The sequence below is a fragment of the Geotrypetes seraphini genome, chromosome 12 (genome assembly GCF_902459505.1).
Source record: "Geotrypetes seraphini chromosome 12, aGeoSer1.1, whole genome shotgun sequence".
In the NCBI taxonomy this organism is placed as follows: Eukaryota; Metazoa; Chordata; class Amphibia; order Gymnophiona; family Dermophiidae; genus Geotrypetes; species Geotrypetes seraphini.
Window position 1 is genome coordinate 94,383,403 of NC_047095.1, and position 27,826 is coordinate 94,411,228.

A 27,826-nucleotide genomic window follows, 5' to 3' on the forward strand; every position below is an offset into this window, starting at 1 on the left:
GGCTGGAGACCGCCGCCGCGGGACTCGCCGCCATCTTGGGGTCCACCGGTCTTGCACGTGTTCGGTCTTTTTTCACGGATTTCGGCTGCATCAAGTCCTGCGACCTAGTAAGATATCGGTCCATATATTTAGTAATCGTACCAGGTGTCCCTCGCGTTGATATGGTCAGCGGAGTATCTTTAATTTGACAAAGTTCGGCAGGGCTTCCCCGGAGTGAACGAGGAGACGTCCTCACTCGTTCATGACATCACGTGACTCACCATATGTTCAAATTTATAAGTTTATAATTCAACAGGGAGAAATTACTTTGCATTCAAATTGATTTGAATATAGTGCCGAAGTTTACAAATTTATAAGTTTGGCACAAGGATTCCCACCAAAAACTATAGTTTAATCTATCCCAATTTTTCCAGTTTTGCAGAATAAGTTGTATAGCGACTCCCGTCATGATGAAAAGTAATTTGTTGTTATGGGAAGTTATTGGACTTTTGGTCCTCATTAACATGCCAATGTCAATGCCAATGGATTTTCCAGTATTCTATTGATTTGACTCCAAATGGATTGCCAAAATTTAAGTATCAAGGGACAAAAGAAAAGCAGATGATCCAGTGTCCCTACATTGAGATGACAGTACCAGCATCTATTTGACTTAGAATTATCTAATTTTTGTAATCTAACAGGGGTCCAAAAACTTCTATGCAACAAAAAAACCATGTTTGTCTCATAGATACTGACGCTGTACATCTCATCCTCCAAGTCCAAATTCGTGGCCATTGAGACGCAGAAATCTGCTGCTTAATCTCAATGCTCCAAATATCTTTTATGGGGGTGTGGCTTGGGGACGTAATGAGATGGTCGGGTGAATGATCTGCTCCGTGGTAAAAGGCTAATTGTGGTTAAATAAGCTGCAGAATAATATCACAAATCATCTTAAAAAGGGAAGAACTGAAGGCAAAATGGCATCGGGTAAGCTGACAAAAACTGATTCAGCGGGAGTGAGCTTAGGAAGTAATAAAAGAACAAAAATGGAGCCAGCAACCCCGTCAAAGGTTCCATTGCCAACGGAAGAATTTGAAAAAAAAAATATTTTTAAGGAGCTTCAACAAATTAAGGAGATAGTGTTACAAAGCGCAAAAAATATTCAAGAGGTCAAAGAAGAGGTTGCAAGTCTTAATAATAGAATGCAGATGGTTGATTTTAAAGTTGATCAATTAGAAGAACGAGTTGAACAGGCAGAAACAGAAATGGTACAATACAAAATGGATTGTAAAGAAATAGAAATGCTAAAGAGAGATCTTGAAGACTGTTCAAATAGAGAAAGAAGGAATAATTTAAGAATTATTGGGGTGCCGGAAGGGATAGAAAAAAATGACCCTATAGCCTTTCTTGAACAATTTTTGCTTAAAATTCTTCCGCTTAAAACTAAATTCCCACTGGAGCTAGAAAGGGCATACAGGATCCCGACAAAAAGGAAAGATAATCAAAGGGGTCCGCATCCTTTAATTTTCAAGCTGCTCCGTTACCAACATGTTATAGAAATTATTAAGCTGGCAAAAGAGAATAAGAACCTTAGATGCCAGGATTCCAAAATTCACATAGTACCAGATTTTGCAAAGGCAACAGCTTATAAAAGGAAAAAGTTACTTGAGCTACGCCCACAACTAGGGTCAATTGGTGCCAGATACGGTTTGATGTACCTGGCAATCATGCGGATCACTTATGCAAATAAAACTTTAAATTTCGAGGATCCATTGAAATTATAGGAATTTTTGGAGCACTGTGATCAGCCCATGACTACATAAACGATGATTATATGATTTGCGTTCATTTGCAATGGGTTTGAATTACATTGAAAGTTGTTTTTTTAATTCTTTTCTTTATTTTGTTCACATTCTATTACAGCTTATTTGGAAGGATTATATCAGATTTATGAGTTAGGGGCTTTCTTCTATGGGAAGTTACAGTTTGTTTTTGAAGTGATTTGAAATACTGGTAAGGAAATATGGAAGGAGGAAATAAGATTCCATGTTTGCAACATTCCACTAGCTGCAGTTTCAGTGGAGTTTAGAGATCTTAAACGTTCTGATATGTCGGTCAGCTGTGATTCTAGATCTGTTGCACTGGCAGGTGACTGGAATTGCTTCAGGAATTCAACGAAAGAAAATATGCTTGCTGATAGAAAATCATAGAGCAAGGAATGAGAGATAAAGGATTGTAAGATCGAATGAAAAGCTGTGTTGTGTCACACTAAGAGGAAAGTTAAAAGAAAGAAGGAAAAGGAAGAGAAGGGAAAAAAATAAAAAAATTACATAATCAAAGAGCAAAGGTTCAATAATAGTCCTGCTGTCAGCTGACAGGGAGAACATGGGTGGCTGATGGGGAGAACGGCTGTATCTGACACAGAGGGCACCGCCGGAGGGCAGGGAGAGCGCTGCCGGCGGACGGATACCAGCAGCCGACACAGTGGACCCCAGCAACGGACACAGTGGACACAAGCAACGGACACAGAGGACACAAGCGGCCAACGGAGAGGATATCAGCAATTGACAGAATGGACATAAGTAACAGAAACCTACAGCCGGTAGAGAGGTCAAATGATCAAATTAAAGGAAAGGAGGAGAAAGAAGAGAAAGGAGATAAGAGAGAGAAGAAAGAAAAGAAGGAAAAAGTCACTGATAAATCACTTTTTCTAGCTGAAAATTATTCTAGCGAAAATTGTTGTAATACAGAACAAGGAACATAACAATAACAAAAAACTATCTTTGTGTATATGCACTCGAGTGTTTTGAATTGTATCAGTTAATAGACAAATTTATGACCAACTGGAGATGGAATTCATCAAAAAGAACAGGGAGTATAAACCTGAGACAGAATTTGTATACTGGATTTTAGAAAAATAACTTGGATAGGGGACGATACCAGCAACCGACACAGTGGACACCAGCAACTGACACAGAGGACACCAGGGGCTGACAGAGAGGAGACCAGCAGCCGACTGAATGGACACAAGTAGCAGAAACCTGCAGCCAGTAGAAAAGTTAAATAATCAAATTAAAGAAAAGGAGGAGAAAGAAGAGGATTAATTTTTTCTTTTGTTCACTTCTCTTTCTTATCAGTTTGTTTTGGATGGAAATTCTGTATCTCATGTTTATATTAGGGTATATTACTACCTCTTCCTGAAATCAAATTTTGAAAAGTGCTTTCTGATATTTAATTTGAATTGATGTGTATCTTAATATAGGAAGGTATATTATGAGAAAGGTTTTTGTTTTAGATCTCAATCTATTATAATAGTTAATAAAATATAAAGTATGGCCATTTTTGTGATAAGGAAATTAGTAGGTAAAATTAGTAGGTAAAAAACCTAATTATACAGGTTTCAAATATAGGAGATAAAAGAACAACAGGATGAATGATTACTTAGATATAGATAATCTATTACATATATGGATTAGCTAAATGTATTGGATTGTGGGTAATTCAATGATTAAGAAATACTTTATTAGTATTCAATTAATACTGTCGATATATAGAGTAGTAAAAAGATATTATTAATTTGTGGAAAATCTGATTTTAGCAAGTTTTATGAAATGGTTATAAGGCAATAAGGCATTATGATTTTAAGTTTAATATATGCAAAGATTTATATAATAAGTCACATATGGATTTTTTAGTAATCAATCTTCATTAGTATAGTTTTAAAAAAAGGGAATAAGAAATTAAATAGATTTTATATAGTATGTGATTCACACTACAATATTGGGTAGCGTATTATAATTAATCAATGATGTTTATGGATTTAGCCTGAAGGGAGTTTTTCATCACCTGATTTTATATGTGCGTTTCCAAGTTTTCACTTTTAATTTGGGAGGGTTGGGTGGGGGTGGGATGGGGTGTTGGAGGGAGGGAATTTGGAGGAGGGGGGATTTAGTCTTAGTTTTAAGTTTGGGGAAAATGATTACATATTAATTATTAAACATACTAGCTTTATAGCCCGTTACATTAACGGGTGCTAGAATATATGTGTGTCTATCTTTATTTCTTTCTTTCTCTGTCTCCTTAGCCGTTTTTTCTGTCCATTCTCCCTTATTTTTACCTCCCCTGTGTCCACCACCACCCCTTCACTGCTCCCCTTATCCAGCAGTAAGCCTCCCTTCATTTTTCCCCCGTGTCCATCATCACTTCTTCCTGCTCCCTCTGTCCAGCAGTAGGCCTCTCTTCATTTCCCCCCTGTCCATCAGCACCTCTTCCTGCTCCCCATGTCCAGCAGTAGGCCTCCCTTCATTTTTCCCCCCTGCCAATCAGCACCTCTTCCTGTTCCCCCTGTCAAGCAATAAGCCTCTCTTTCTTTTCCCCCCCCTGTCCATCATCACCTCTTCCTGCTCCCCCTGTCCAGCAGTAAGCCTCCCTTCATTTCCCCCCCGTCCATCAGCACCTCTTCCTGCTCCCCATGTCTAGCAGTAGGCCTCCCTTCATTCCTCCCCCCGTGTCCAACAGCACCTCTTCCTGCTCCCTCTGTCCAGCAATAGGCCTCCATTCCTTTCCCCCCTGTCCATCATCACCTCTTCCTGCTCCCTCTATCCAGCAGTAGGCCTCCCTTCATTTCCCCCCCTGTCCATCAGCACCTCCTCCTGCTCCCCCTGTCCAGCAGTAGGCCTCCCTTCATTTCCCCCCCTGTCCATCAGCACCTCTTCCTGTTCCCTCTGTCAAGCAATAAGCCTCCCTTCCTTCCCCCCCCCTTGTCCATCATCACCTCTTCCTGCTCCCTCTGTCCAGCAATAGGCCTCCCTTCATTTCCTCCCCTGTCCATCAGCACCCCTTCCTGCTCCCCCTGTCCACGGGAGTTAGTACAGGGCCGGTGTCTGCCATTCTCCCCAGAGTCCTTGCGCCCCCCCTTCCCTTCCCACGGACCTGACTACCTACCCGGCGATTCAAGCACCGTGTGCACCAGTCTTCACACGCTGCTTCGGGTCCTTCTACTGCCCTGATTTACTCTGGCACATCCCTGATGACATCATCAGAGACGCGGCAGAGCAAATCAGGGAAGTAGAAGGGCCCGAAGTAGCGTGTGAAGACTGGTGCACACGCTGCTTGAATCGCCAAGGTAGTCGGGTCCGAGGGAAGGGGGGTGAGTGGAAAAGGACAAGGACTCCTGTGGTCTGTCGCGGAGGGTGGCCAGGCTCCATTTCAGCCGCAGGGAAGGCTCACTGCCCCAGCTCCTTACCCGTCCGCAGCCCGGGCCAGGCCTCCCGCGCTTTCTTAGCGGCCCGGCTCGCTCGGTTGTTTGTTTTTTTACTCCGGTTCCTGCATTTGCTGCTCTCAGTGACGTAATAAGCGCGCATGCGCACTTGTCTTGCCACATCCCGACAGAAAAGGGATCATGGAACACGCGAGGCAAGTGCGCATGCGCGGCTAGCATTTTATTATTTAAGATTGTGATTTTCTGGATATATACAGGTATTGTGATTAAATAATATAATGGATTTTAAAATTTTTTTGTTAAATGTTAATGGCCTTAACCATCCGATTAAAAGAAAAAAAACGTTATTATACTTAAAACAACAGAATGCGGATATCTGTTATATCCATGAGACACACTTGTCTGCTGTAGAATCTAAAAAATTAGAGGGCAATTGGGTAAAGCATTGTTTTTTTGCCCCTGCTGCAGGTAAGAAGGCGGGATTAGCCATTCTGGTGAACAAAAAATGTACTGCAATGTTTAAAATGATAGCTTCTTATCCATTAGGGAGATGGTTACATGTAGATATGAGTATGGGCAATACTACTATGGCGCTGTTTAATGTATATGCCCCTAATTCAAACCAAATTGAGTTCTTTAAAATTCTAAAACAATTAATACTGCCACTAGCTGCTTCTAATTTAGTAGTGGCAGGGGATTTTAATTCTGTTATAGATCCTTTAATGGATAAAAAATCTAGTAAGATTATGAAATCATTAGGACTAGATAATTTTGTACAATCTTGTAATTTGAAAGATATATGGCAAATACATCATTTTAATGAGAGGGAATTTTCTTTTTGTTCCCATGTTCACAAATCTTTTTCAAGAATAGATTATATTTTCATATCAGATCAGTTAGTACAACAGACTACACAAGCCTCCATAGATCCAATTATTTTGTCTGATCATGGTGGGGTGTGGGTTGAATTCAAATTAATTGATCAAGATGGTAGTAGACCAATATGGAGATTTGATAATACATTGCTTGTGGATCCAAAATTCTGTGAAGATTTGCAATTAAAAATTAATGATTACTTTCAAATTAATAGCACGGAAGAAATCTCAATGGAAATCTAACCATGAGAGGACAAATTATTTCATTTTCAGCATACATTAAGAAACAAATAAAACGTCAGTTTTCTAATTTGGAACAAGAAATTAAGGTCCTAGAATCAAAATTGATTGAAAATGGGAACAATCTATTTTGCAATCTCTTTTAAAAACTAAATGTAAGTATAATGAGATGTATTAGCTCACCTTGTTGTGAACCGCCTAGGACCTTTTCGGTATGGCGGTATATAAGAATAAAATTATTATTATTATTATTTCTTCTAAATTGGTAAGGAATGATTTATTTTCTCAACAAGCCTTGTATTATGAAAGTTCAAATAAGGCGGGAAGATTATTGGCAAATTATCTTAAAGCAAAAAAAAAAAAGAAAGACAAAAATAATTGCAATTAAAGATGAAAAAGGAGATACATTTTCTAAAATTGGTCCTATCTTAAAACAATTTTTAAATTTTTATAAAGCCTTTTATTCTTCTGAGCCTTATTTAGATAGAGAAAAAGATGGTTTAGAATTTTTAGAATTAATTAAGGGTCCAAAAATTCCTGATTATATAAAAAGAAGTCTAGAAGAGCCTGTATCATTAAAAGAATTACAAACAGCGTTGAAGTACCTTAGAGTAGGGACCGCTCCAGGAGGTGATGTTTTTACTGTAGAATTTTATAAATCATTCCAAATTACCCTTTTACCTCATTTGTTAAATTTATATCAGGCTCAACTAATTAAAGGTTGTATTTCAGGTACTATGGCAGAATCCTTAACTATAGTTTTACCAAAGCCAAATAAAAATCCTACATTGGTTTTAAACTACAGGCCTATCTCTTTAATTAATGTAGACGGAAAACTTTTGGCTAAACTATTGGCTCTACATTTGGCTAAGGCTCTCCCTTATATAGCTGGTACGCACCAAACAGGGTTTGATGCTCAGAGACATTCTTCTAATAATACCCTTTTCATATGTTATATTTAACAAAAGCCATGAAAGATCCGGCCTTTTCTGTATCCTTAGATGCAGAGAAGGCCTTTGATCGGGTGGAATGGACCTTCATGTATCAGGCTATGGATTGGTTTGGTATAGGTCCAGGATTTATACAAATGATTCAAACATTGTATAGCTCTCCTGTTGCTAGATTGTATATTAATTATAATTTTTCAGAGTGTTTTAATTTGCATCGGGGGGTTAGACAAGGTTGTCCCTTGTCTCCTTTACTTTTTGATATAGTATTAGAACCCTTGTTATTAGCTGTTCAGCAAGTAAAAGAGATACAGGGTATTCCGTATTATGGTTGGGAATATAAGATTCTGCTTATGCAGATGATATATTGCTTCATTTGAGAAATCCTGGAACAACCATTCCATATTTGCTTGAATTGATAGAGAAATTTGGGAAATTTTCAGGTTATAAAATAAACTGGAATAAATCAGAAGTTCTTCCTCTAAATGTACATTGCACAAAAGGTTTATTTGATTCATTTCCCTTTTTATGGAGGGAGGAAGGAATAAAATATTTGGATAAAAAACACGCTTGAAGAAACAGTAAAAGTGAATGAAAAATTTTTATTACAGAAGGTAACAGAATTATGTGAGCAATGGAATCCTTTACATCTGTCTTGGTGGGGAAGAGTCCAAACTATTAAGTTGATGATTTTGCCTGTGGTTTGTTACCAAATGGGTATGATACCAGTTTTTTTTCAGGGGTCTTTTTATAAAAAATTAAATAGTATTCTTACAAAATTTGTTTGGCTGGGTAAGATTGCTAGAATTGCCTTAGTGTCTTTACAAAAACCAATTGCAGAGGGAGGGGTAAATTTCCCCAATTTCTATAGGTATCATCAAGCCTATATTATGCGCCAAGGTATGTATTGGGTCCTCCCAGAGCTCATGGAAAAACTCCCAGACTGGTTGGGGTTGGAATGGCAGCTTCTGTTCCCTCTCAGGCTCGGCCATGTTCTTAGTACCAAAATGCCTAGAGTGCATAAAGAAAACAGAATATTAATAGATACATGGAAAACTTTACGATATGTCAATAATTTAACACCTATTCCAATTCAAAAATCTACAAACCAAACTATATGGCTGAACTCCAAGATTCAAATTGGCGGGTTTCAGATTGTCTGGAAGTATTGGATAAAAGCAGGTATACACATGTTAGATGATGTTATATCTAATGATAAACTGCTTGAATTTCCACAGTTGCAACATAAATTCGGCCTTGATAAAAAACAAAGTTATAGGTGGTTGCAACTGAAGCAGGCTATTCAGGCAGGGTTCCCTAAATGGAAAAATCTCAATAATCAATTTAGTTTTGAATTCTTATGCTTTCAGGCAGACTTCCTGGGGCACCAGGCCACACAGTGGTACAAATTATTATCCCAGGACAAGCAGGCAGCATATTCTTAACGCATGGGTGACGTCACCGACGGAGCCCCGGTACGGACATTTTTCACTAGAAAGTTCTAGTTGGCCGCACCGCGCATGCGCGAGTGCCTTCCCGCCCGACGGAGGAGTGCGTGGTCCCCAGTTTTTTCGTTTCCGCGGAGCGAAGAAGACGCATGTGGTTTCAACGGCCGTTGAAAACTTCCTTTTTGTCTTCCCGCTTGCGTTATTTTCTTGTTTTTTCTCTTTTTCCCTTCGGGTTTCTTTTTCCATTCTAAATAGTAAAAAAAAAACAAAAAACTTTGTTTTTTCTTTATTTTTCAGGCCGGCCTCGGCGGGGCCTGTTGCCATAATACAAGCCTCCGGCTTTGATTTTGCGGAGGCCGTGTTTCCCTTCATGCCCCCTCAACCGGGCTTTAAGAAGTGCCAGCGGTGTGCACGCCCGATCTCTCTCACTGACCCACACACTTGGTGCCTACAGTGTTTGGGTCCAGAGCATTGGGCTGACACCTGCACCCGCTGTGCCACTCTTAAGAAACGCACCTTAAAAAATCGGCAGATCCAGCAGAACATCCTTTTCGGTACCGGATCTGCTATGGAAACTGCCACGACGTCGACGGTACCGCAAAAGATGGCACCGACCACTTCGACGACGCCCGATCCTTCCTCGGGGTCGCTGGCACCAGGTAAGCCGGCTAAGAAGCCTTCCACCTCCCTTGAGCGCCCACCGGCCACAGTGGCGACGCCGGTTCTCCCGGCCTCACGCCGACCCCGCAAACGCTCCGCTCCGATCTCGGTGAGTGCCTCGTCATCGGCCTCCTCATCGCCGGGGCGTGGAGCAGCACCTATGGAACCGAAAAAGAAAAAAGCGGTACCGGTGCCACCCCTGGATGACCGCATCGCGGCCATACTCCAAGACAAATTGCAGGAACAGCTGCAGCAACAACTCCAGCACCTGCTACCGACCCTATTGGCACCACTTCTTTCGGTACCAGACCGGCCCAAGCCTCGTACCATCCCACCGGTGTCCACCCCCTCGGTGCCACTCAACACTTCCATGCCAATCCTCTCGGCTGAACCACTCCGTTCTCGTCCTGTGGTACAGATCCGCTCTGAGGTCGATCCTCCTCGGGACCAGGAAGGGCACCGGTCTCCCCGGGACCCAGCACCGCTCTTCCCGGGACCGGGGTCAACACCGGTCTTCCTCTCCCGGTACCGTCTCCATGCGCTCTGGCAAGTCTCTTTCTAAGACCCGCCACACCGAGCCTTCCACCCCGACATCTCGGCGTGCGCACACTGATATCAGGGACCCGGACTTATGGGAAGAATCCCCACCCGGTACCGAGGAGGACGCATCATCCACAGACGAGGAACCCTCAGTGCCTGATACTACTTCCAAGCCTGAGCAATCCTCTTTCACCAAATTCCTCAGGGAGATGTCGGCGGCTCTTTCTATTCCTTTAGAGTCCGACTCCAAAAAGTCCCAGGCCTTTCTGGATGCCTTAGACTTTGAACAACCTCCCAAAGAGTTCCTCAAGTTACCCGTCCATGACATACTGCAGGAAACTTTTTATAAAAATTGGGAAAATCCACTCTCTGTCCCCGGAGCTCCTCGTAAGCTTGACAGCCTATACAGGGTCATCCCAATTCCGGGTTTTGACAAACCTCAATTGCCCCATGAGTCTCTCCTAGTTGAGTCTACATTAAAGAAAACTCAGGGCTCCAGTGTTTATGCCTCCACCCCTCCTGGCAGAGAAGGCAAAACGATGGATAAGTTTGGCAAACGCCTTTATCAAAATGCCATGCTAGCCAACAGGGCGAATAATTACACATTTCACTTCTCATTTTATATGAAGTATCTCGTACAACAACTATCCGCCCTACAAAAATACATCCCTGAACGCAAAGTTCCACTCTTTCAACAACAAATTTCCAGCCTCCTTCAACTGCGGAAATTAATGGTCCGCTCTATTTATGATTCTTTTGAGCTGACCTCCCGAGCGTCTGCCATAGCTGTTGCCATGCGACGTCTGGCCTGGTTGAGGGTATCTGATCTTGACATCAACCACCAAGACCGCCTAGCTAACGCACCCTGTCTTGGGGACAAACTTTTTGGGGAGTCCCTGGATTCGACTACCCAGAAGCTCTCAGCACATGAGACCAGATGAGACACTCTGGTAAAACCTAAAAAGAAGGCTCCACCTGCTCGTCCTTATAGACCTCAGTCCTCTTACCAGCGCAGGTTCTCGGCCAGGCCTCTCAACCCGCCCCAACAGCAGCCTCGCAGACCTCGTCAACAACAACACACTCAGGCTCGCTCTCAATCTCACCAACCTGCCAAGCCTCTTCCTCCGTCAAAACCATCTCAGCCCTTTTGACTCCTTTCTCCAGGGCATAGCCAGTCTTCCACCATCATTACCTCTTCCTCAGCCAATCGGAGGACGTCTCCAACTCTTCCTCAACCGTTGAGAGGTCATCACATCAGACCTGTGGGTCCTCAACATCATCCGCCACGGCTACTCTCTCGACTTCCAGACTCTTCCACCAGACAACCCTCCTATAGAGTCTGCGTCCCACTCCTCCCAGTCCCTTCTCCTCCTGAGGGAGGTCCAATCCCTCCTTCTCCTCAATGCCATCGAAGAGGTTCCCACAGACCAAAGGGGTCAGGGATTCTACTCCCGCTACTTCCTGGTTCCCAAGAAGACAGGAGACCTTCGTCCCATCCTCGATCTCCGGGACCTCAACAAGTGTCTGGTCAAGGAAAAGTTCAGAATGCTCTCCCTGGCCACGCTTTATCCTCTTCTCTCTCAACACGACTGGCTATGTTCCCTGGACCTCAAAGAGGCCTACACTCACATTCCAATCCATCTGAATTCACGTCGCTACCTCCGATTTCAGATACAGCACCGCCACTATCAGTACAAGGTGCTACCCTTTTGCCTCGCATCATCGCCCAGGGTGTTCACCAAGTGCCTTATTGTGGTGGCGGCCTTTCTCAGGTCTCACAACCTCCAGGTGTTCCCCTACTTGGACGATTGGTTGGTAAAAGCACCTACGTCTCCACTTGTGCTACAAGCCACTCAGTACACCATCTCCTTCCTCCATCTCCTGGGGTTCGAGATCAACTACCCCAAGTCGCATCTGCTTCCCACACAGCGACTTCAGTTCATTGGAGCCGTTCTCGACACCACTCTCATGAGGGCGTTTCTCCCCTCCGACCGCCAACGGACCCTGCTCCACCTCTGCCGCCAGGTGCTCCTTCATCACTCCATCCCAGCTCGGCAGATGATGGTCCTCCTGGGCCACATGGCCTCGACGGTCCATGTGCTTCCTCTGGCGCGACTCCACCTCAGGACACCTCAATGGACTCTAGCCAACCAATGGTCACAGACCACCGATCCTCTTTCTCATCCCATCTCTGTGACATCGTCTCTTCAGCAATCTCTTCAATGGTGGTTGAACTCATCCAGTCTTTCCAGGGGTCTACTCTTTCATCTACCCCCTCACTTCATGATCATAACCACAGATGCCTCCCCCTATGCATGGGGAGCTCACCTGGGAGAACTTCGCACTCAGGGACTCTGGACCCCTCAGGAGCGTCAACATCACATCAATTTCCTGGAACTCAGGGCCATGTTCTATGCCCTCAAGGCCTTCCAGCACCTTCTCTACCCTCAGGTTCTTCTCCTGTGCACAGACAACCAAGTCGCCATGTACTACATAAACAAGCAAGGCGGCACCGGATCTCCCCTCCTCTGTCAGGAGGCCATCCGCATCTGGACCTGGGCCACGGCCCGCAGTCTCTTCCTCAAGGCTGTCTATATCCAGGGCGAACAGAACTCCCTGGCCGACAATCTCAGCCGCATCCTTCAACCTCACGAGTGGACTCTGGATCCCCCCACACTCCGCTCCATCTTTGCTTTGTGGGGCACCCCTCAGGTGGACCTCTTTGCAGCTCCTCACAACCATCAGCTGCCCCAGTTCTGTTCCAGACACTTCTCTCCTCATCGTCTGGCCCCGGATGCATTCCTGCTCGACTGGACGGATCGGTTCCTCTATGCCTTTCCTCCACTGCCTCTGATGTTGCGGTCGTTATTCAAACTCCGCAGGGACAAAGCCACCATGATTCTCATCGCCCCTCGGTGGCCTCGCCAACACTGGTTCTCCCTCCTACTCCAGCTCAGCTCCAGGGAGCCCATTCCTCTTCCTGTGTTTCCTACTCTACTTACACAGCAGCATCAGTCTCTACTGCATCCCAATCTGTCCTCGCTCCACCTGACAGCTTGGTTTCTCTCGGGCTGACCTCTCCAGAGAATCTATCTCAGCCTGTCCGTCGTATTCTGGATGCCTCAAGGAAACTGGCCACCCTCCAATGTTACCATCAGAAGTGGACCCGGTTCTCCTCTTGGTGTCTGCTTCATCATCACGATCCCACCTCATTGGCAGTGGAAACCGTACTGGACTATTTGCTCTCTCTCTCCGACGCTGGCCTCAAGTCGATCTCAATCAGAGTCCACCTCAGTGCCATCACTGCGTTTCATGAGCCTATCCTCGGAATACCTCTTACGGCTCATCCCCTGGTTTCCCGGTTCATGAGAGGCCTCTTCAATGTCAAACCACCTCTGAAGCCTCCTCCAGTCGTCTGGGTCCTGAATGTGGTTTTATCAGCACTCATGAAACCTCCGTTTGAGCCTCTTGCCACAACTTCACTCAAATTTCTTACATGGAAGGTGCTTTTCCTCATTGCCATCACCTCTGCCAGGAGGGTTAGTGAGCTGCATGCACTGGTTGCCGACCCACCTTTCACTGTTTTTCACCATGACAAGGTGGTTCTGCGTACTCATCCTAAATTCCTTCCCAAGGTGGTCTCGGACTTTCATCTCAACCAGTCCATTGTGTTGCCTGTCTTTTTCCCTAAGCCCCATTCTCATCCTGGGGAACAGGCGTTGCACACGCTGGACTGTAAACGTGCCCTTGCTTACTACCTTGACCGTACCAGGGCTCACCGCTCATCTCCTCAGCTCCTTTTGTCCTTCGACCCTAACCGTCTAGGTCGTCCTGTCTCCAAACAGACGCTTTCCAACTGGCTTGCTGCCTGCATTGTGTTCTGTTATGCTCGGGCCGGTCTCTCACTGGAAGGTGCTGTCATGGCCCACAGGGTCAGAGCTATGGCTGCTTCTGTGGCTTTCCTCCGTTCCATGCCCATCGAGGAAATCTGCAAGGCTGCCACTTGGTCCTCAGTTCACACATTCACTACTCACTACTGTCTGGATACCTTCTCCAGACGGGATGGGCACTTCGGCCAATCTGTATTACACAATTTATTTTCCTAATGGCCAACCATCCCTCCTCCCTCTCTGTTAGCTTGGAGGTCACCCATGCATTAAGAATATGCTGCCTGCTTGTCCTGGGATAAAGCACAGTTACTTACCGTAACAGGTGTTATCCAGGGACAGCATGCAGATATTCTTACAACCCATCCACCTCCCCGGGTTGGCTTCTTAGCTGGCTTATCTTAACTGGGGACCACGCACTCCTCCGTCGGGCGGGAAGGCACTCGCGCATGCGCGGTGTGGCCAACTAGAACTTTCTAGTGAAAAATGTCCGTACCGGGGCTCCGTCGGTGACGTCACCCATGCGTTAAGAATATCTGCCTGCTGTCCCTGGATAACACCTGTTACGGTAAGTAACTGTGCTTTATCTGGATATATGAATAAAAACCCAAAAACTGGACTTAGGAATATTTGGAGTAGAGAGCTGAACGGGGACGACGGGAATCCCGCGGGTTCCCCCTTCGGGTCACGGGGATCCCGTGGGGACGCCCCCTAGGGTCGCGGGGATCCTGTGGGGACGCCTCTGAGGGTCGCGGGGTTCCTGCAGGGCTGGATGTACTCAGCCGCGAGGTTCGTCTTCTCCCTACCTGCCCTGCCGCAGCACACAGCCGAACAGAAGTCTTCCCGATGTCAGCGCTGATGTCGGAGGGAGGGCTTAAGCAAAGCAGTGGCGTACCAAGGGGGGGGGGCAGGGAGGGCGGTCCGCCCTGGATGCAGCACAGCTGGCCAGGTCCCCTTACCTTTGTGGCGCTTCCCCCGACCGACTGACAACAGGCCCGGTCCAATAAACCTCCCTGCCTTGTAGCCGCGAATCTAAATTACTTTCTTACAGCAGCTTCAATACTCCAGCTGCTGTAAGAAGGTAGTTTAGATTCACGGCTACAGGGCAGGGAGGTTTGTCGGAATGGGCCTGTTCTGTTGTCAGTCGGATGGGGAAATGCCACAAAGGTAAGGGGCAAGGAGGGAGAAAGGGAGGAAAGGTGGAGTGCCGAGGAAAAGATGTTTAAGGTAAAACTGAGGGGGGAGAAGGACGCTTAAAGTACTGGGGAAGGCAAAGGGGTGGAGAAGGACGCTGAAAGGACATGGGGAAGATGGAGGGGAGAAGGACGCTGAAAGCACATGGGGAAGACGGAGGGGGGAGAAGGACACTGAAAGAACATGGGGAAGACAGAGGGGGGAGAAGGATGCTGACAGGACATGGGGAAGATGGGGGGGAGAAGGACGCTGAAAGAAAATGGGTAGAGAGAGTGGGGAGAAGACACTGGCAGGGAAGAAGACAGAGATGCCAGACTATGGGGGAGCGGAGGGAAGAAGTTGGGTGCCAGACCAATTTGGAAGGGGGGGAGAGGCACAGTAACAGAGCAAATGGAAGACAAAGAGAGAAGAGAGACAGTGGATGGAAGGAATTGAATGAGAACATGAGGAAAGCTGAAACCAGCCAACAAAGGTAGGAAAAAAAATCTATTTCTTTTTTTTTTTTTTGCTTTAGGATAAAGTAGTATATTAGTTGTGTTGATAAAAATTTATAAACATTAGAGGCTCTGGTAGAAACCCGTTTACAAAGTATGTATTCTTCCCAATTAATATTTCCAAATTAATAAAGTCTTTTTGCTTATTTGTAAATGGGTTTCTACCAGAGCCTTTAATTCAGTAGCATAATTAAATGAAATAACTATTTCTGTAGTTTATAGGGATGGGTGGGGACGGAGGGGATTCCTCACGGGGACGGGTGGGGACGTAGGGGATTCCTCGCGGGGACGGGTGGGGACGGAGGGGATTCCTTGCGGGGACGGGTGGGGACGGAGGGATTCCTTGCTGGGACGGGTGGGGACGGGTGGGATTCCTCACGGGGACGGGTGAGGACGGGTGGGACTTTGATGGGGACGGGTGGGATTTCTGTCCCCGCGTAACTCTCTAATTTGGAGTATTAAGATTAAGCATCAAATTACTGCGTCTCAATGGCCACGAATTTGGTCTTGGAGGATGAAATGTACAATGTCTGCATCTATGAGGCAAACGTGGTTTTTCCTGTTGCATAGAGCATTCTGGACCCCTGTTCGTTTACAAAAATTAGATTGCTCTAAGTCTAATAGATTTCTTATTCAAATAATCTGATATTAATTTGTACCACTTGGCGGCCTGATGCCCTAGGAAATCTGTCTGGAAGCAAAGTCCCGGCAAGCTATACTGAGTTTTCAAGTTTTGCCAATCGGGGAACCCCTTCTGAATGGCAACCTTCAACTGCAACCACTTATATTTTTGAGACTTTGCAATGCCAAATGATAGTTGCAGTTGTGAAAATTCAAGCATTCTCCCATTTGATAACACATCATCTAGTGTACGTATATCTGCCTGCATCCAGTGCTTCCAGATGATCTTAAACCTGCCAATTTGAATCTTGGAGTTCAACTATAAGACTGACACGTGGATTGATGAATCAGAATAGATGTTAGGTTATTAATTAATTTTAATGTTTGCCATTTAGAAACTAAAATTATATTGTCCTTATAAAGCCTAGGTAACTTGATACTTAAAACATGACACAAATGCAATGGAGACATAAGTTGCCATTCCAAGTAAAGCCAGTCCAGAAGATGCTCTATGAGCTCAGGGAGGACCGGAATTTTTTTCATTGAATCAGTCATAGGACCAGAAGGACGCCTCCTTCACTAACAAAAGTACAGTGATGGATGGTGATAACAAGATGGCAGCTCTTCGCACTGAAACATCTAAGGTGAAAAAACCACCTCAAATGCCACTAGCTTCCTCCTCCCAGGGCCCTGCTTTGGTACCGCAAGGGGAGGGAATCAAAGTAGTGCCAAAGTCGTTAGGAAAGAAAAAGCTGGCAGACTCAGCACTTCAACAGATGCAGCCTCCTGTAATTGATAGCTGCAGCACTCCTTCACCGCCGGCATCTTCAATTGCACAGAGGACTTATGAAGTGGAAGTGGCAGAGGTTTCAGTGAAGGCTCCCAGGGGCTCTGTTTCGGCCTCGCGGTCTTCTCCTGACCTCATTCAGAAGATTTCTTCAGGTAAAAAGCATTCTAAAGTGCTTCAAAAATCAAAACGACCAGCTTCTCCAATTTCTCCTATAGAAGAGGTTATTCCTTCCAAACATCCTCTCTGTCCTTCTCATTCAGCCCCTACTATGCCTGGCTCAGAGTCCATTTCCTAAGTTTCCAACTATTTCCTCCTAGACCCTCATGAGTGGTCTCTCCATCCGTCTGTCCTAAAACATATTTTTTATCTCTGGGGAACCCCCTCAGTGGATCTCTTCGCTTCGCAACACAATACCAAATGCAATCAGTTCTGCTCTCTTCACCCAGCTCCTCAAGCCGTTGCAAGGGATAATTTCTCCATTCATTGGGATCTCAACCTCCTCTATGCCTTTCTGCTTTTCCTTTCATCTCCAAGGTACTTTTCAGAAAGTGTCCAGGGATGTAGTTCACATCATACTCATTGCACTCCGTTGGCCCAGGCAAATTTGGTATCCACTCCTGCTGGACTTTCTAGATGCTCCTCCAGTTCCACTGGGATTCCAGCCATCTCTTCTATCTCAACAGAATGTTGCCAAGTTTATTCTATATTTGATATACCGGCCATCAACAAGTATCTGGTCAGTTTACAATGTTAAAATTACAATGTTATTTACAATATTAAAATAAAGATATCATTTTAAAAGAAAAAAGGGTCATTTACTAAGTATTACATAATTGACTGATAAAACTTAGACAGATTTGATACATGAGGTACTGGGGCTTGGGATGGATAGAAAAAATACATCGAAGTTAAAAAAAAAATTTTAAAATGAAGGTATGACAGCCAGGAAATTGAAAGCTCAAACCTAACCCATTTGCCACTTTCTCAACCAGTCAAAACAATCCTTATTGCAGCAAGACGGCCAGCTACTAGAAAATCCTATCAATCCAAATGGAAACGTTTTTCTATCTGGTGACAGCAGCACCAGCAGAATCCTCTTTTTTGTCCACTTGACTATGTTTTATTATATCTTCTACATTTGTCAGATTTTGGTCTCAAATCAAACTCAAATCACTGTCATCTGGCAGTTATCTCGGCCTTGTGGACAATAAACCAATTTCGCATCATCTTCTGATTTCTTGATTTATTAGAGGTCTTTAGATCCTTCTCCAGCATGGGACCTGAATTTAGTTCTGGACATTTTAATGCATGATCCTTTTGAACCATTGGGACCTGCTTCGCTTTCTTTCCTTTCTTGGAAGACAGTTTTTCTTACAGCCTTAACTTCAGCCAGAAGGATTGGTAAACTTCAAGCACTAGTCACCTATTACCCTTATCTCCAATATTTTCCTAATAGAGTACAATTACGGACTCATCCAAAATTTTTTCCTAAAGTCGTCACAGATTTTAATCTCAACCAAACTATTACTTTACCTTCGATTTTTCCTCCTCCAGCAGAGCAAGCACTTCATACCTTGGGCTGCAGGAGAGCATTACTTTTCTACCTCAAAGCAACTGCTCCATTCCGACAGACAAATCAGCTCTTCATTTCTTATAACCCAAGGAAAACCAGCAGCAAAAAGAGCTCTGTCCTCTTGAATCACGTTTTGCTATACAACAGCGCATCTTCACTCACCTGGTACAATTGGTGCTCAAAAAGTACGAACTATGGTTTCTTACATAGCCAATTTGAAATCTATTCCAATTCAAGACATTTGCAAGGCTGCAACTTGGTCCTCGGTGCAAACATGTACAAAATACTACTGCTTGGATCAGAGCTTAGCTCAAGATGTACGAATTGACCAATCAGTCTTACGGAACCTGTTTGCACTGTAATTTCTTTTTCCTCCATCCATCTTCATTTTTCAGCTTGGGACTTACCTTCTTGTGTGCCTACATATCCCCTGTTTGTCTACAGAGAAAGCAAAGTTGCTTACCTGTAACAGGTGTTCTCTGTAGACAGCAGGGGAATGCAGCCACACTTGCCCAACCTCCTTCCCCTCGTCTCCCTTTTTCATCATTGCTAGAGACAAAACTGACACGTTAAGGGGAAGGGCTGTAGGTGTATGGACTCTCGCACATGCCCAATAAGTGCTTAACTAGCTAGGAGAGAGCACCGGCATTGAGACTCAGTCAGTGGACTTCAGCTTCAAGTGTGGCTGCATTCCCTTGCTCTCTACAGAGAACACCTGTTACAAGTAAGCAACTTTGCTAAACGTGTACTGCTGGAACCTAACCTCTGTTTTCCCATAGACTCTGTGTTTCGTTATTTGCAATTTCACGGTTCACAAACATTTTCATGGACTGTACATGGCTAATAAGAGGGAGGCTGTGGTGCAGTGGTTAAAGCTATAGTCTCAGCACCCTGAGGTTGTGAGTTCAAACCCACGCTGCTCCTTGTGATCCTGGACAAGTCATTTAATCCCCCATTGCCCTAGGTATATTAGATAGATTGTGAGCCCACCAGGGCAGACAGGGAAAAATGCTTGAGTACCTGAATAAATTCATGTAAATCGTTCTGAGCTCCCTTGGGAGAACGATACAGAAAACCGAATGAATGAATAAATAAATAATGATTTATGGATTTTTCCTCCAGGAATATGTCTAAACCCTTTTTTAACCCAACTGGGTAGACTTCCTTGACTACATTTTTCAGCAACAAAGCTTAACATTTTGTTTTAAAAAATGTTACCTGTTAGTTTCATGGAGTATCTCCTAGTCACAGTACCCTTTGAAAGGGTGAATAAATGTTCCCTCTTTACCTGGCACCCTGATTTATTTTGCTGAGTTTGTTTCTCCTGTATAATAATTTTACTTTTTAATACTGAAATACAGGTTATCCCAGGACAAGCAGGCAGCTTATTCTTACATGTGGGTAATGTCATCCAAGGAGCCCCAGTATGGACAGCTTTAAAAGTGCATCACCACTTTAAGAACTTGAAAAAGTTTGCGAACTGCCCGTACCGCACATGCACGAGTGCCTTCCCGCGCAATGCTGCTCATGGCTCCTCGGTTCATAGTTTTCAGCGGAGCTAAGTAATTGTGGGGTTTTTTTAACGTTGTTCAAATTTTGCCTTTACCTTCTTGCTCACGCATATATTTTAGTCATATTTTTTCTTTGTCTTTTAGATACGTGTTTTATTTGAGTTTTTTAAAAACCCCAAAAACAAACAGTTGGGGACATTTTTTTTCATCGCCGTTCTTACCTCGTATGCTTCACCCATCGGGCCTCCTCTTCTTTCTCAGCCATTGAATTCAGTTTGGCTGAGGCGTTTTTTCCGTTGATGTCCCTGCCACTAACTGGTTTTAAAAAGTGTTGCAGGTGCCAATGGCAGATTTCCATCACTGACCCACATAGTTGGTGCTTACAGTGTTTTAGCCCGGAACACCGTGTTGAATCCTGTGCACGATGTTCTACCCTGCAAAAACGTACCAACAAGAAAAGTTGCTCAGCATTAGGATGGACACCAAGACAAGGCACCGATGATACCAGCAGAATGCCAAATGGTACCAATACTCTCGTATCATGAGAAGCTCAAAGTGCTTTTCCAAGTCAGTGACATGTTCAAGCTTCTTGCTCCGACACTGTCTCCATCGGTACCAGTCCAGCCTAAGCATAAGGTCACCAGGTTCTGCAGTACCGATACTGGATCTCGGGTACCATGCCAATGTTCTACGCATAAAAACAGCATGTCTCATCGCAGATCCCGTTCTCCATCAAGGTCTCGATCTAGCTCTAGCTTGTTTAGAACAGGAACAAGTGCATTAATTCTTCAACTAGATCTAAGCAGTGCCTTCGATCTAGTGGACCGTGAGATTTTGTTGGGATGCTTAGATGCAGTAAGGATCTCGGGGAATGTTAGTGAGTGGTTTCAGGGTTTTCTGAAAAGAAGATCTTATCAAGATTATAGTGATGGTAAGTACTCCCAATCTTGGAGTACGATAATCCATGTGGAGTATCTCAAGGCTCACTACTATTGCCCACATTGTTTAATATCTATCTCATCTCACTTGGAAACTTATTGCATAGTTTAAATGTAAAATTTCATATCTATGCAGATAACATCACCATAACGATACCAATTACTTCACTCACAGTAGATATTAAAAATCAGATATTATTTATTATGAATTAGATTGAACAGTGGATAACAGATTTTAAATTAAAACTTAATCCTGAAAAAACTAAATTTTTCCTTGCTAGTCCAAATGATAAAATCAAAGATACGATACTTCATCTTAATAGCCAGGACTATCTGATAGCTGCCTCAACTAAAATCGTGGGAGTTACATTAGACCGTCCTCTAACTTTGGACGAGCATGCAGATTTGTTAGTCAAGAAATGTTTTTTTGTTTTGTGGAAGTTACGGACCATCAAAAAATATTTTGATCTAACATCCTTTAGATCAGGGGTGTCCAACCTTCTGGCTTCCTTGGGCTGCATTGGCTGAAAAAAAATTTTCAGGGGCCACACAAACGTGCAAACGCTGCAGAAAGACAGAGTAGGGAGCCAGAAAGACGGTAAACACCCGGGGTAGCAGAAGAAAACACTGCATCGCCCTCGACCAGGGCCACACAAAATACTTCATGGGTCGCAGGTTGGACACCCCTGCTTTAGATTGTTAGTACAGACCTCAATTTTGTCTGTTCTTGACTATTGTAATATAATCTATTTGGGATCTTATAAGAAGATTTTCAGAAGACTGAGGATAATTCAAAATTCGGCTGTCCTACTGATGTTTGGTTTGAAAAAACAAGAGCATGTTAGCCCTTATTATCGACAATTAAACTGGTTGCCTATAGAAGCAAGAGGCCTGTTTAAACTTGCTTGTATCTGCTTTAAATCTGTATTTGGGTTGGCTCCAATTTACCTTTCTTCTCATTTTGAGCTGTTTAGGCCCACCAAGGTTACTCAAAGTTCTCATCTATTTGCCTATCCGAAACTAAAGTCTTGCTGATACAAGAGTTTCCTGGATAGGCATTGGCACTTGCATTCCAGGCAGGCAAAATGAATATTTGGTTAGGTGCAATCATCTCTCGGGCTTCGTCTTATTGTTCTTTTAGAAAATAGGTGAAGACCAAATTGTTGGGCAGGGGAGGGCTTCAATGGCTGGGAGGGTGTAGATGGGCTGGAGTAAGTCTTAACAGAGATTTCGGCAGTTGGAACCCAAGCACAGTACCGGGTAAAGCTTTGGATTCTCGCCCAGAAATAGCTAAGAAGAAAAAAAAAAAAAAAATTTAAATTGAATCAGGTTGGGCAGACTGGATGGACCATTCGGGTCTTTATCTGCCGTCATCTACTATGTTACTATGTTACTATGTTTGATAAATTTGTCACATGATACTGTTGTTTTCAATTTGCTTGTATTTCCTGTACAATTGTATTTTTCACTGATTGTCCAGTTCTCTTTTATGCGAACTGCCTAGAACTACTGATGTGGCGGTATATAAGAATAAAGTTATTATTATTATTATCAGCATTCTTCTTCATCCTCTTGGCGATCCAAGTCTGCTCAGCATTGCTCTTCCTTCTTAAGCACCTGATCCTCTCAACCATGCACCCAAATGGATAAATGTTCCACAATGCAGGTCCATATGTAGAAAACAGGGAAAGAAATCCTGGTCAGGAATCCAGCAATAGATGCAAAGTTCCAAGGTATATTGAGTACCATGTCACTATGTTAGCAAATTGAAGTGCTCCCTTGACAGTGCATTTAATAGTGTCTGTACTGGGTTCTGTGGATGATGTTACCCACATATGAGAATATGTATCTGTTGTCCTTGCTTTCTCAGTAGTTCAGTGTGAATTACATTCAGGTATAGTGGGTATTTTCCTGTCCCCAGAAGGCTTACTATCTAAAACTTTGTAACTAAGGCAGTGAGGGGGTGGAGGGTTTAAGTGACTTTCCAAAGATCAAGGAGTGGCAGTGGAATTTGAACTGTGCTTCCCTGGTTTTCAACCTGCTGGTTTAACCATTAGCTATTCTTTCACTCCCAAGGACACTGAGTAGTGATGCTGTAAATGTTTGGTGTGCAATACCTCTGCATAAGTCTCTGAATACCAGTGGATTATCTGGTGGTAGATAAGACTCAGTACAGACAAACATACCATGATGTATGTAGGCCAAATGTGGGTTTGCATAAAACAGACAAACATAGATCAATGTTTTGTAGACTTAGGGACAAACACCCTTTCTCCTCCTCACTCATTTTCTGCTGTTCTCCTGCTCCTATCATAGATGAGAACTAGTGCTGAACCACAGTGGCATATCAGCAGAATAGTGGCTATAAGAAATTCTCCCTATTTATTTGCTTTGTGTTCCTTGATCCTATTCAGTTAGAGTCCTGCCTGGATGGGAAACCAACTAAGGGAGAATTACCTTTGTAATAATTTGAGCTATATAGATTTTTTTTCTTATAGTTTCTGCAGATTGAGGAGAGAGAAAAAATTCAATTGTGAAATTATATTTAGCCTGTATTTTGAATATTATTGCAAATGCATTGGATATGGTAAAGGATGTTCCTGTGATGTGAATTAGTAGAATTTGAAGTGTGAATTAAATTTTTGCATTTCTTATTTTAGTTTGTTCTTTTCTTTTTCTTGATCTTTTTGTAAAGATTTATATAAACTTTAATTTTAAAAAAAGAAGAACAGTGGCTATAGGAGCAGAGAGCAAGTATATCTTTGGTGCTCCTGTTCCCATCTCGTGTGGCTTTTTGATTCTACAGGGGCTGCACTAAATTCCAGCTTTCTGTGGTTTAGATAACAGGAGAAGCAGGAGCTGCCTCTGACAGGCAAATGAAATGGGAAGCGGGTAACTGAAAGGTGGAAAGGAGAGAAGCATGATGGAGTTTGGACTGGAGTGACAGGAAGGGAAAAATGGCATGAGAAAGAATAAGAGTGTGATAAAGCACTGACGGCTAGATATACAAAACACAGTCAAGACCGTGTGAGTCGCTGTTGGCCAATTTTTTGGCTGACTCTGGAACAGTGATTGATGTTCCAACAAGTTTCCATGCAAATGATTTGCATGGAGGTTCGCTATAATCCCGTCCCACTAGTCGCTCTGAGAGTGACTTGGACACATGCACAGAGCCAGTTTGGGGAAGCCCGGACAGCTGAGAGTGGTAGGGGAAGCCCCAAAGCATTCTCCTGCCACTCACATTTTTGAGCTTTTGTTCTCTTTTGGGTATAGATGTTATGTGTGTGTTACAGAATAGAGGCAGGAGGAATGCCCACTCCCTCCTGCCACTGCGAAACCCTCCCCCTCTGCCAACCAAAATCAGCAGGAGAGATGCCCACTCCCTCCTGCCACTATGGAAACCCACCCTTGCACTATCCAAAATCCACAGGAAGGATGCCCACTTCCTCCTACCCACCGCGACCCCCCTCCCCCTGCAAGACTCCTCCAAACTAACTCCTTCCCTCCCCTGATCCCCTTCCTACAAAAAAAATTGGCAGGAGGGATGCCCACTCCCTCCTGCCATAGCAGAACCCCCATGCCAGCCAAAATCCGCAGGAGGAATGCCCACTCCCTCCTGCAAACCACAAATCCCCCCTCACTGACCCCCCCTTCACAAGGCCCCCCTGCACCAACCCCTCCCCTCCTCTGATCCCCTTACAAAAAAAAAATTGGTAGGAGGGATGCCCACTCCCTCCTGCCACCAGATGCCTCCCTAAACCCCCCACACCACCTCAACCTCCCATACCTGTAAATTAGTTGACAGCAGGAGGGATGCCCGCTCACTCCTGCTCCTCAGGCCTGCCACTGCAAAATAGTGGGCTTTCCCCTTTCCGGTGCATCCTGGGGGGGAGGTGAGGATTAGTCGTCTGAATAAATCAGGGCCTTAGGCTCCTCCTGGGATAATGCTTCAGTACCTGAATGTAAAAATCACTTAGACAATCTTCATTGATAGGCAGTATATAAATAACTAATAAACTTGGAAACTTGGAGAGGGAATGAGATGGAAGAGCACAGGCATAACCTTATATTTTCCTTTTCAAAATGAGTTAGGAATTTTTTAAAAAGATGCATTCTTTAACAATTTCTTATCAGGCTGCCATTAGCAGGAACTCACCTCTGCTAGAGTTGGAACAAATTATATGAGATTCCAGAGCAAGCTAAAGATATAACTTTTTCCGGAAATTTATCATGAAGGAGTAATTTATTTAAGAAAATAAATTTTTTTGTTTGTAATTCCTAGTATAGTACTAGTCTTCAATATCTGTACTCCACATTGAATCAATTTGATGGGTAATACTGTGGTATTAATTATACAAGTGTCCATATTTTGTTGTATTGAAATGAGTGAGATCCAGAGGAAAGATTGCACTGCTTTCTTACTGAAATAGTGTTGCTGGCTCACCCAACAAGACTTGGGGCCCCAGGAACTGGAGTGAACAAGAAATAGAGAATGAGCATTGGAAATAGACAGAGTCAGAGTCAGCATGACTGATGTGTATTTAGTGGAATACAGAATTTCAAATTTTTTTTTTTTTTTTTTTTGCAAATATGAATGAGCTTTCAATCACTTTCTCTCTCTTATGCATTTTCTTTCCTTTACACTTTTATATTCCCTGATGGATTGCTGCTCCAGTCATAATGATTTTGTTGCTGTTCTTGATCTCCCAGAAGGTGAACACCAGTACAAGTTTTTTGTGGATGGACAATGGGTGCATGACCCATCAGAGGTAATTATGAAGTGACTCTCTGACCAATATAGAAAATGCGTCAGTACTACTTAGATAGTAAGCACAGCTATTTACCATGATTGGATTCCAGATAATAAATACATGTTTAAAATTCTTTATTTTAGAAAGCTTTTTAGCAGAATAATTTATTAGTTGTGCAGACTGGTAAGTCTTTAGGAGTTTCATTGAGAGACCATTGACATCCAGCACCAAAGATATTGTGTTTGTAGTATTAATGATTGGGCTGAGCAAGTGAACAAAGGGCATGGACTTGTTAGGGACTTGGTAGTATTGTGAAGTAAATGAAATAAGAAGAGGGAAGGCGTGATGGAAGGGAAGTTTGAAAAGTACAGTAATAGATTCTATGGTGAGAGATTTTGGACATTGGATACCATAAATTGTCTTACTTCTCCAAATACAAATTTGTGCGAATGCAAAAGACAGAAATGCAAAAAGTTTCCCTTTAGTAATTGATTATTTTCCCTTCTGAAGTCCTTTTTTCTCCATTTACAAACATTGCAGTTATTCCATGGGGAGTGAAAATTATTTCTAAGTATTAGTCTTACAATATACTGCTCCACATTCTCCACAATTTTCCTTTTATGCCTGCAGTATTTCCCAACTCCTGACACCGGTATCAAATTAACTGATCATTTCACCTGGCAATTTACGCATCTTTTGGAATAGTATCAGAAGTGCACATTAAAAGGCAGGAGAAGTGTAGGAGTCTGTCACTGGAAATACTGCTCAGTGAAATCAAATGAAGATGCAACTGCATTCTTAAGTACAAGTCGTACTTAAGTCGGGCGTCTGTAACTTGGGTACTGCCTGTATAGTTCGCTTCTTTGTTGCTCCTACATTTATGTACCAATTTATAGAATTGCCCCCGTAAAGGGTAATTTTATAACAGGTGTAACATCTCCTCATGAGCGTCCTGGGTTCAGGGCCAACTCTGTCAGTCCCTTTTATGGTGTGGTGCCTGGTGCTTCCATCTGAAGTAAGAGTTTTAGCCACTGCTAAGCTGAGTGGAAGTCCTCCACCTACAGTCCTACCAGTGGAGGGTGCTGTTTTACAATCACATTTTCAGTTCTAATCTTTTTTTATTAAAAATTAACATAAGAAAGATAAACATTCATTAACAGCAACAGTTCACAAAAGTTTTTTATTCTATGAGCTCTACGATGTATTACAATCACATTTTCAATACTGAGGGACAAGCAATCTCTGCAGCACTTCAGGGAACCTGTCTGGCCCTAGCAATTGAAAACACAATAGTGAAGGCCCCGCCTCCCCTCCCACTGGCGGCAATGCACTTGGAGGACACTTACTCAGTTTCCCTGTACCACCCCCTAATCCCAGCCCCACACAAACCCCGTCTCTTCGGGGATGCGTCTGGAAAGCATCTCTGCATGCATAGATGCGACGTGATGATGTCCCTCACGTGCGCGAATGCCCTCCAGATGTGGCCCCAGGCTCAACGGTTTTCAAAACCCGGACAAAGTGCTGGGTTTTGAAAAACTATCTGGACGTCTGGACAGTCCTCTAAAAAGAGAACATGTCTGGGTAAATCTGGACATCTGGTAACCCTAACTTGGAACAGTGGTTTTAGTGAGTAAGATTTCCCTCTCTTTTCCCCCGGAAAACTTCAATAAACACTTCTGTGAATTTAACTCTCTTAGGATTTTCCACTCATCTGTGACTTGCTTTCCTGACAAGTTTCACAGAACTCTCTCCCTGACAGAGAAACCATTCTCTATTTACTCTATCCTCAGGAAAGCTCCTCACCCCTCTCCCAAGCACATATTGATTTAGAGAAGAGAAAAAGATACATTTCAATGACAGCCTCTCTTCAGCACACAATGTCTCATCAAAACTAACAGAGAAATCTTGCAAACCAAAATGCCAGCCTGTTTAACATACAAACCATGTCCTATTGAAAACCTCTTTATAGAGAGGTTTCACAGATCACCTAGGTTAAGAGGCCAAATAGACACCTATGTGTCTTTATAAACTTGCCCCACAGAACACGTAGAAATTGCAGCCATATGCGTACATTGACACTTACTCAGAAGCAGATGCATATGTTTGTTGCAGAAGTATGCACGTAGGTGTATGTTTTATAATCTAAGCACGCACTTT

At 43.6% G+C, this 27,826-nt stretch overlaps 1 protein-coding gene across 5 annotated transcripts in view; it reads left to right on the top strand.

Annotated features, from left to right (window-relative positions):
• PRKAB2 (protein kinase AMP-activated non-catalytic subunit beta 2) overlaps window positions 1-27,826 on the top strand; it is an 83,668-nt gene that overhangs the window by 23,721 nt on the left and 32,121 nt on the right. For all 5 annotated transcript variants that reach the window (XM_033915818.1, XM_033915816.1, XM_033915819.1 and 2 more), the window contains one exon: window positions 25,594-25,687. In XM_033915818.1, coding sequence (XP_033771709.1) covers window positions 25,594-25,687 — 94 coding nt within the window. The remainder of the gene's footprint in view (window positions 1-25,593; window positions 25,688-27,826) is intronic.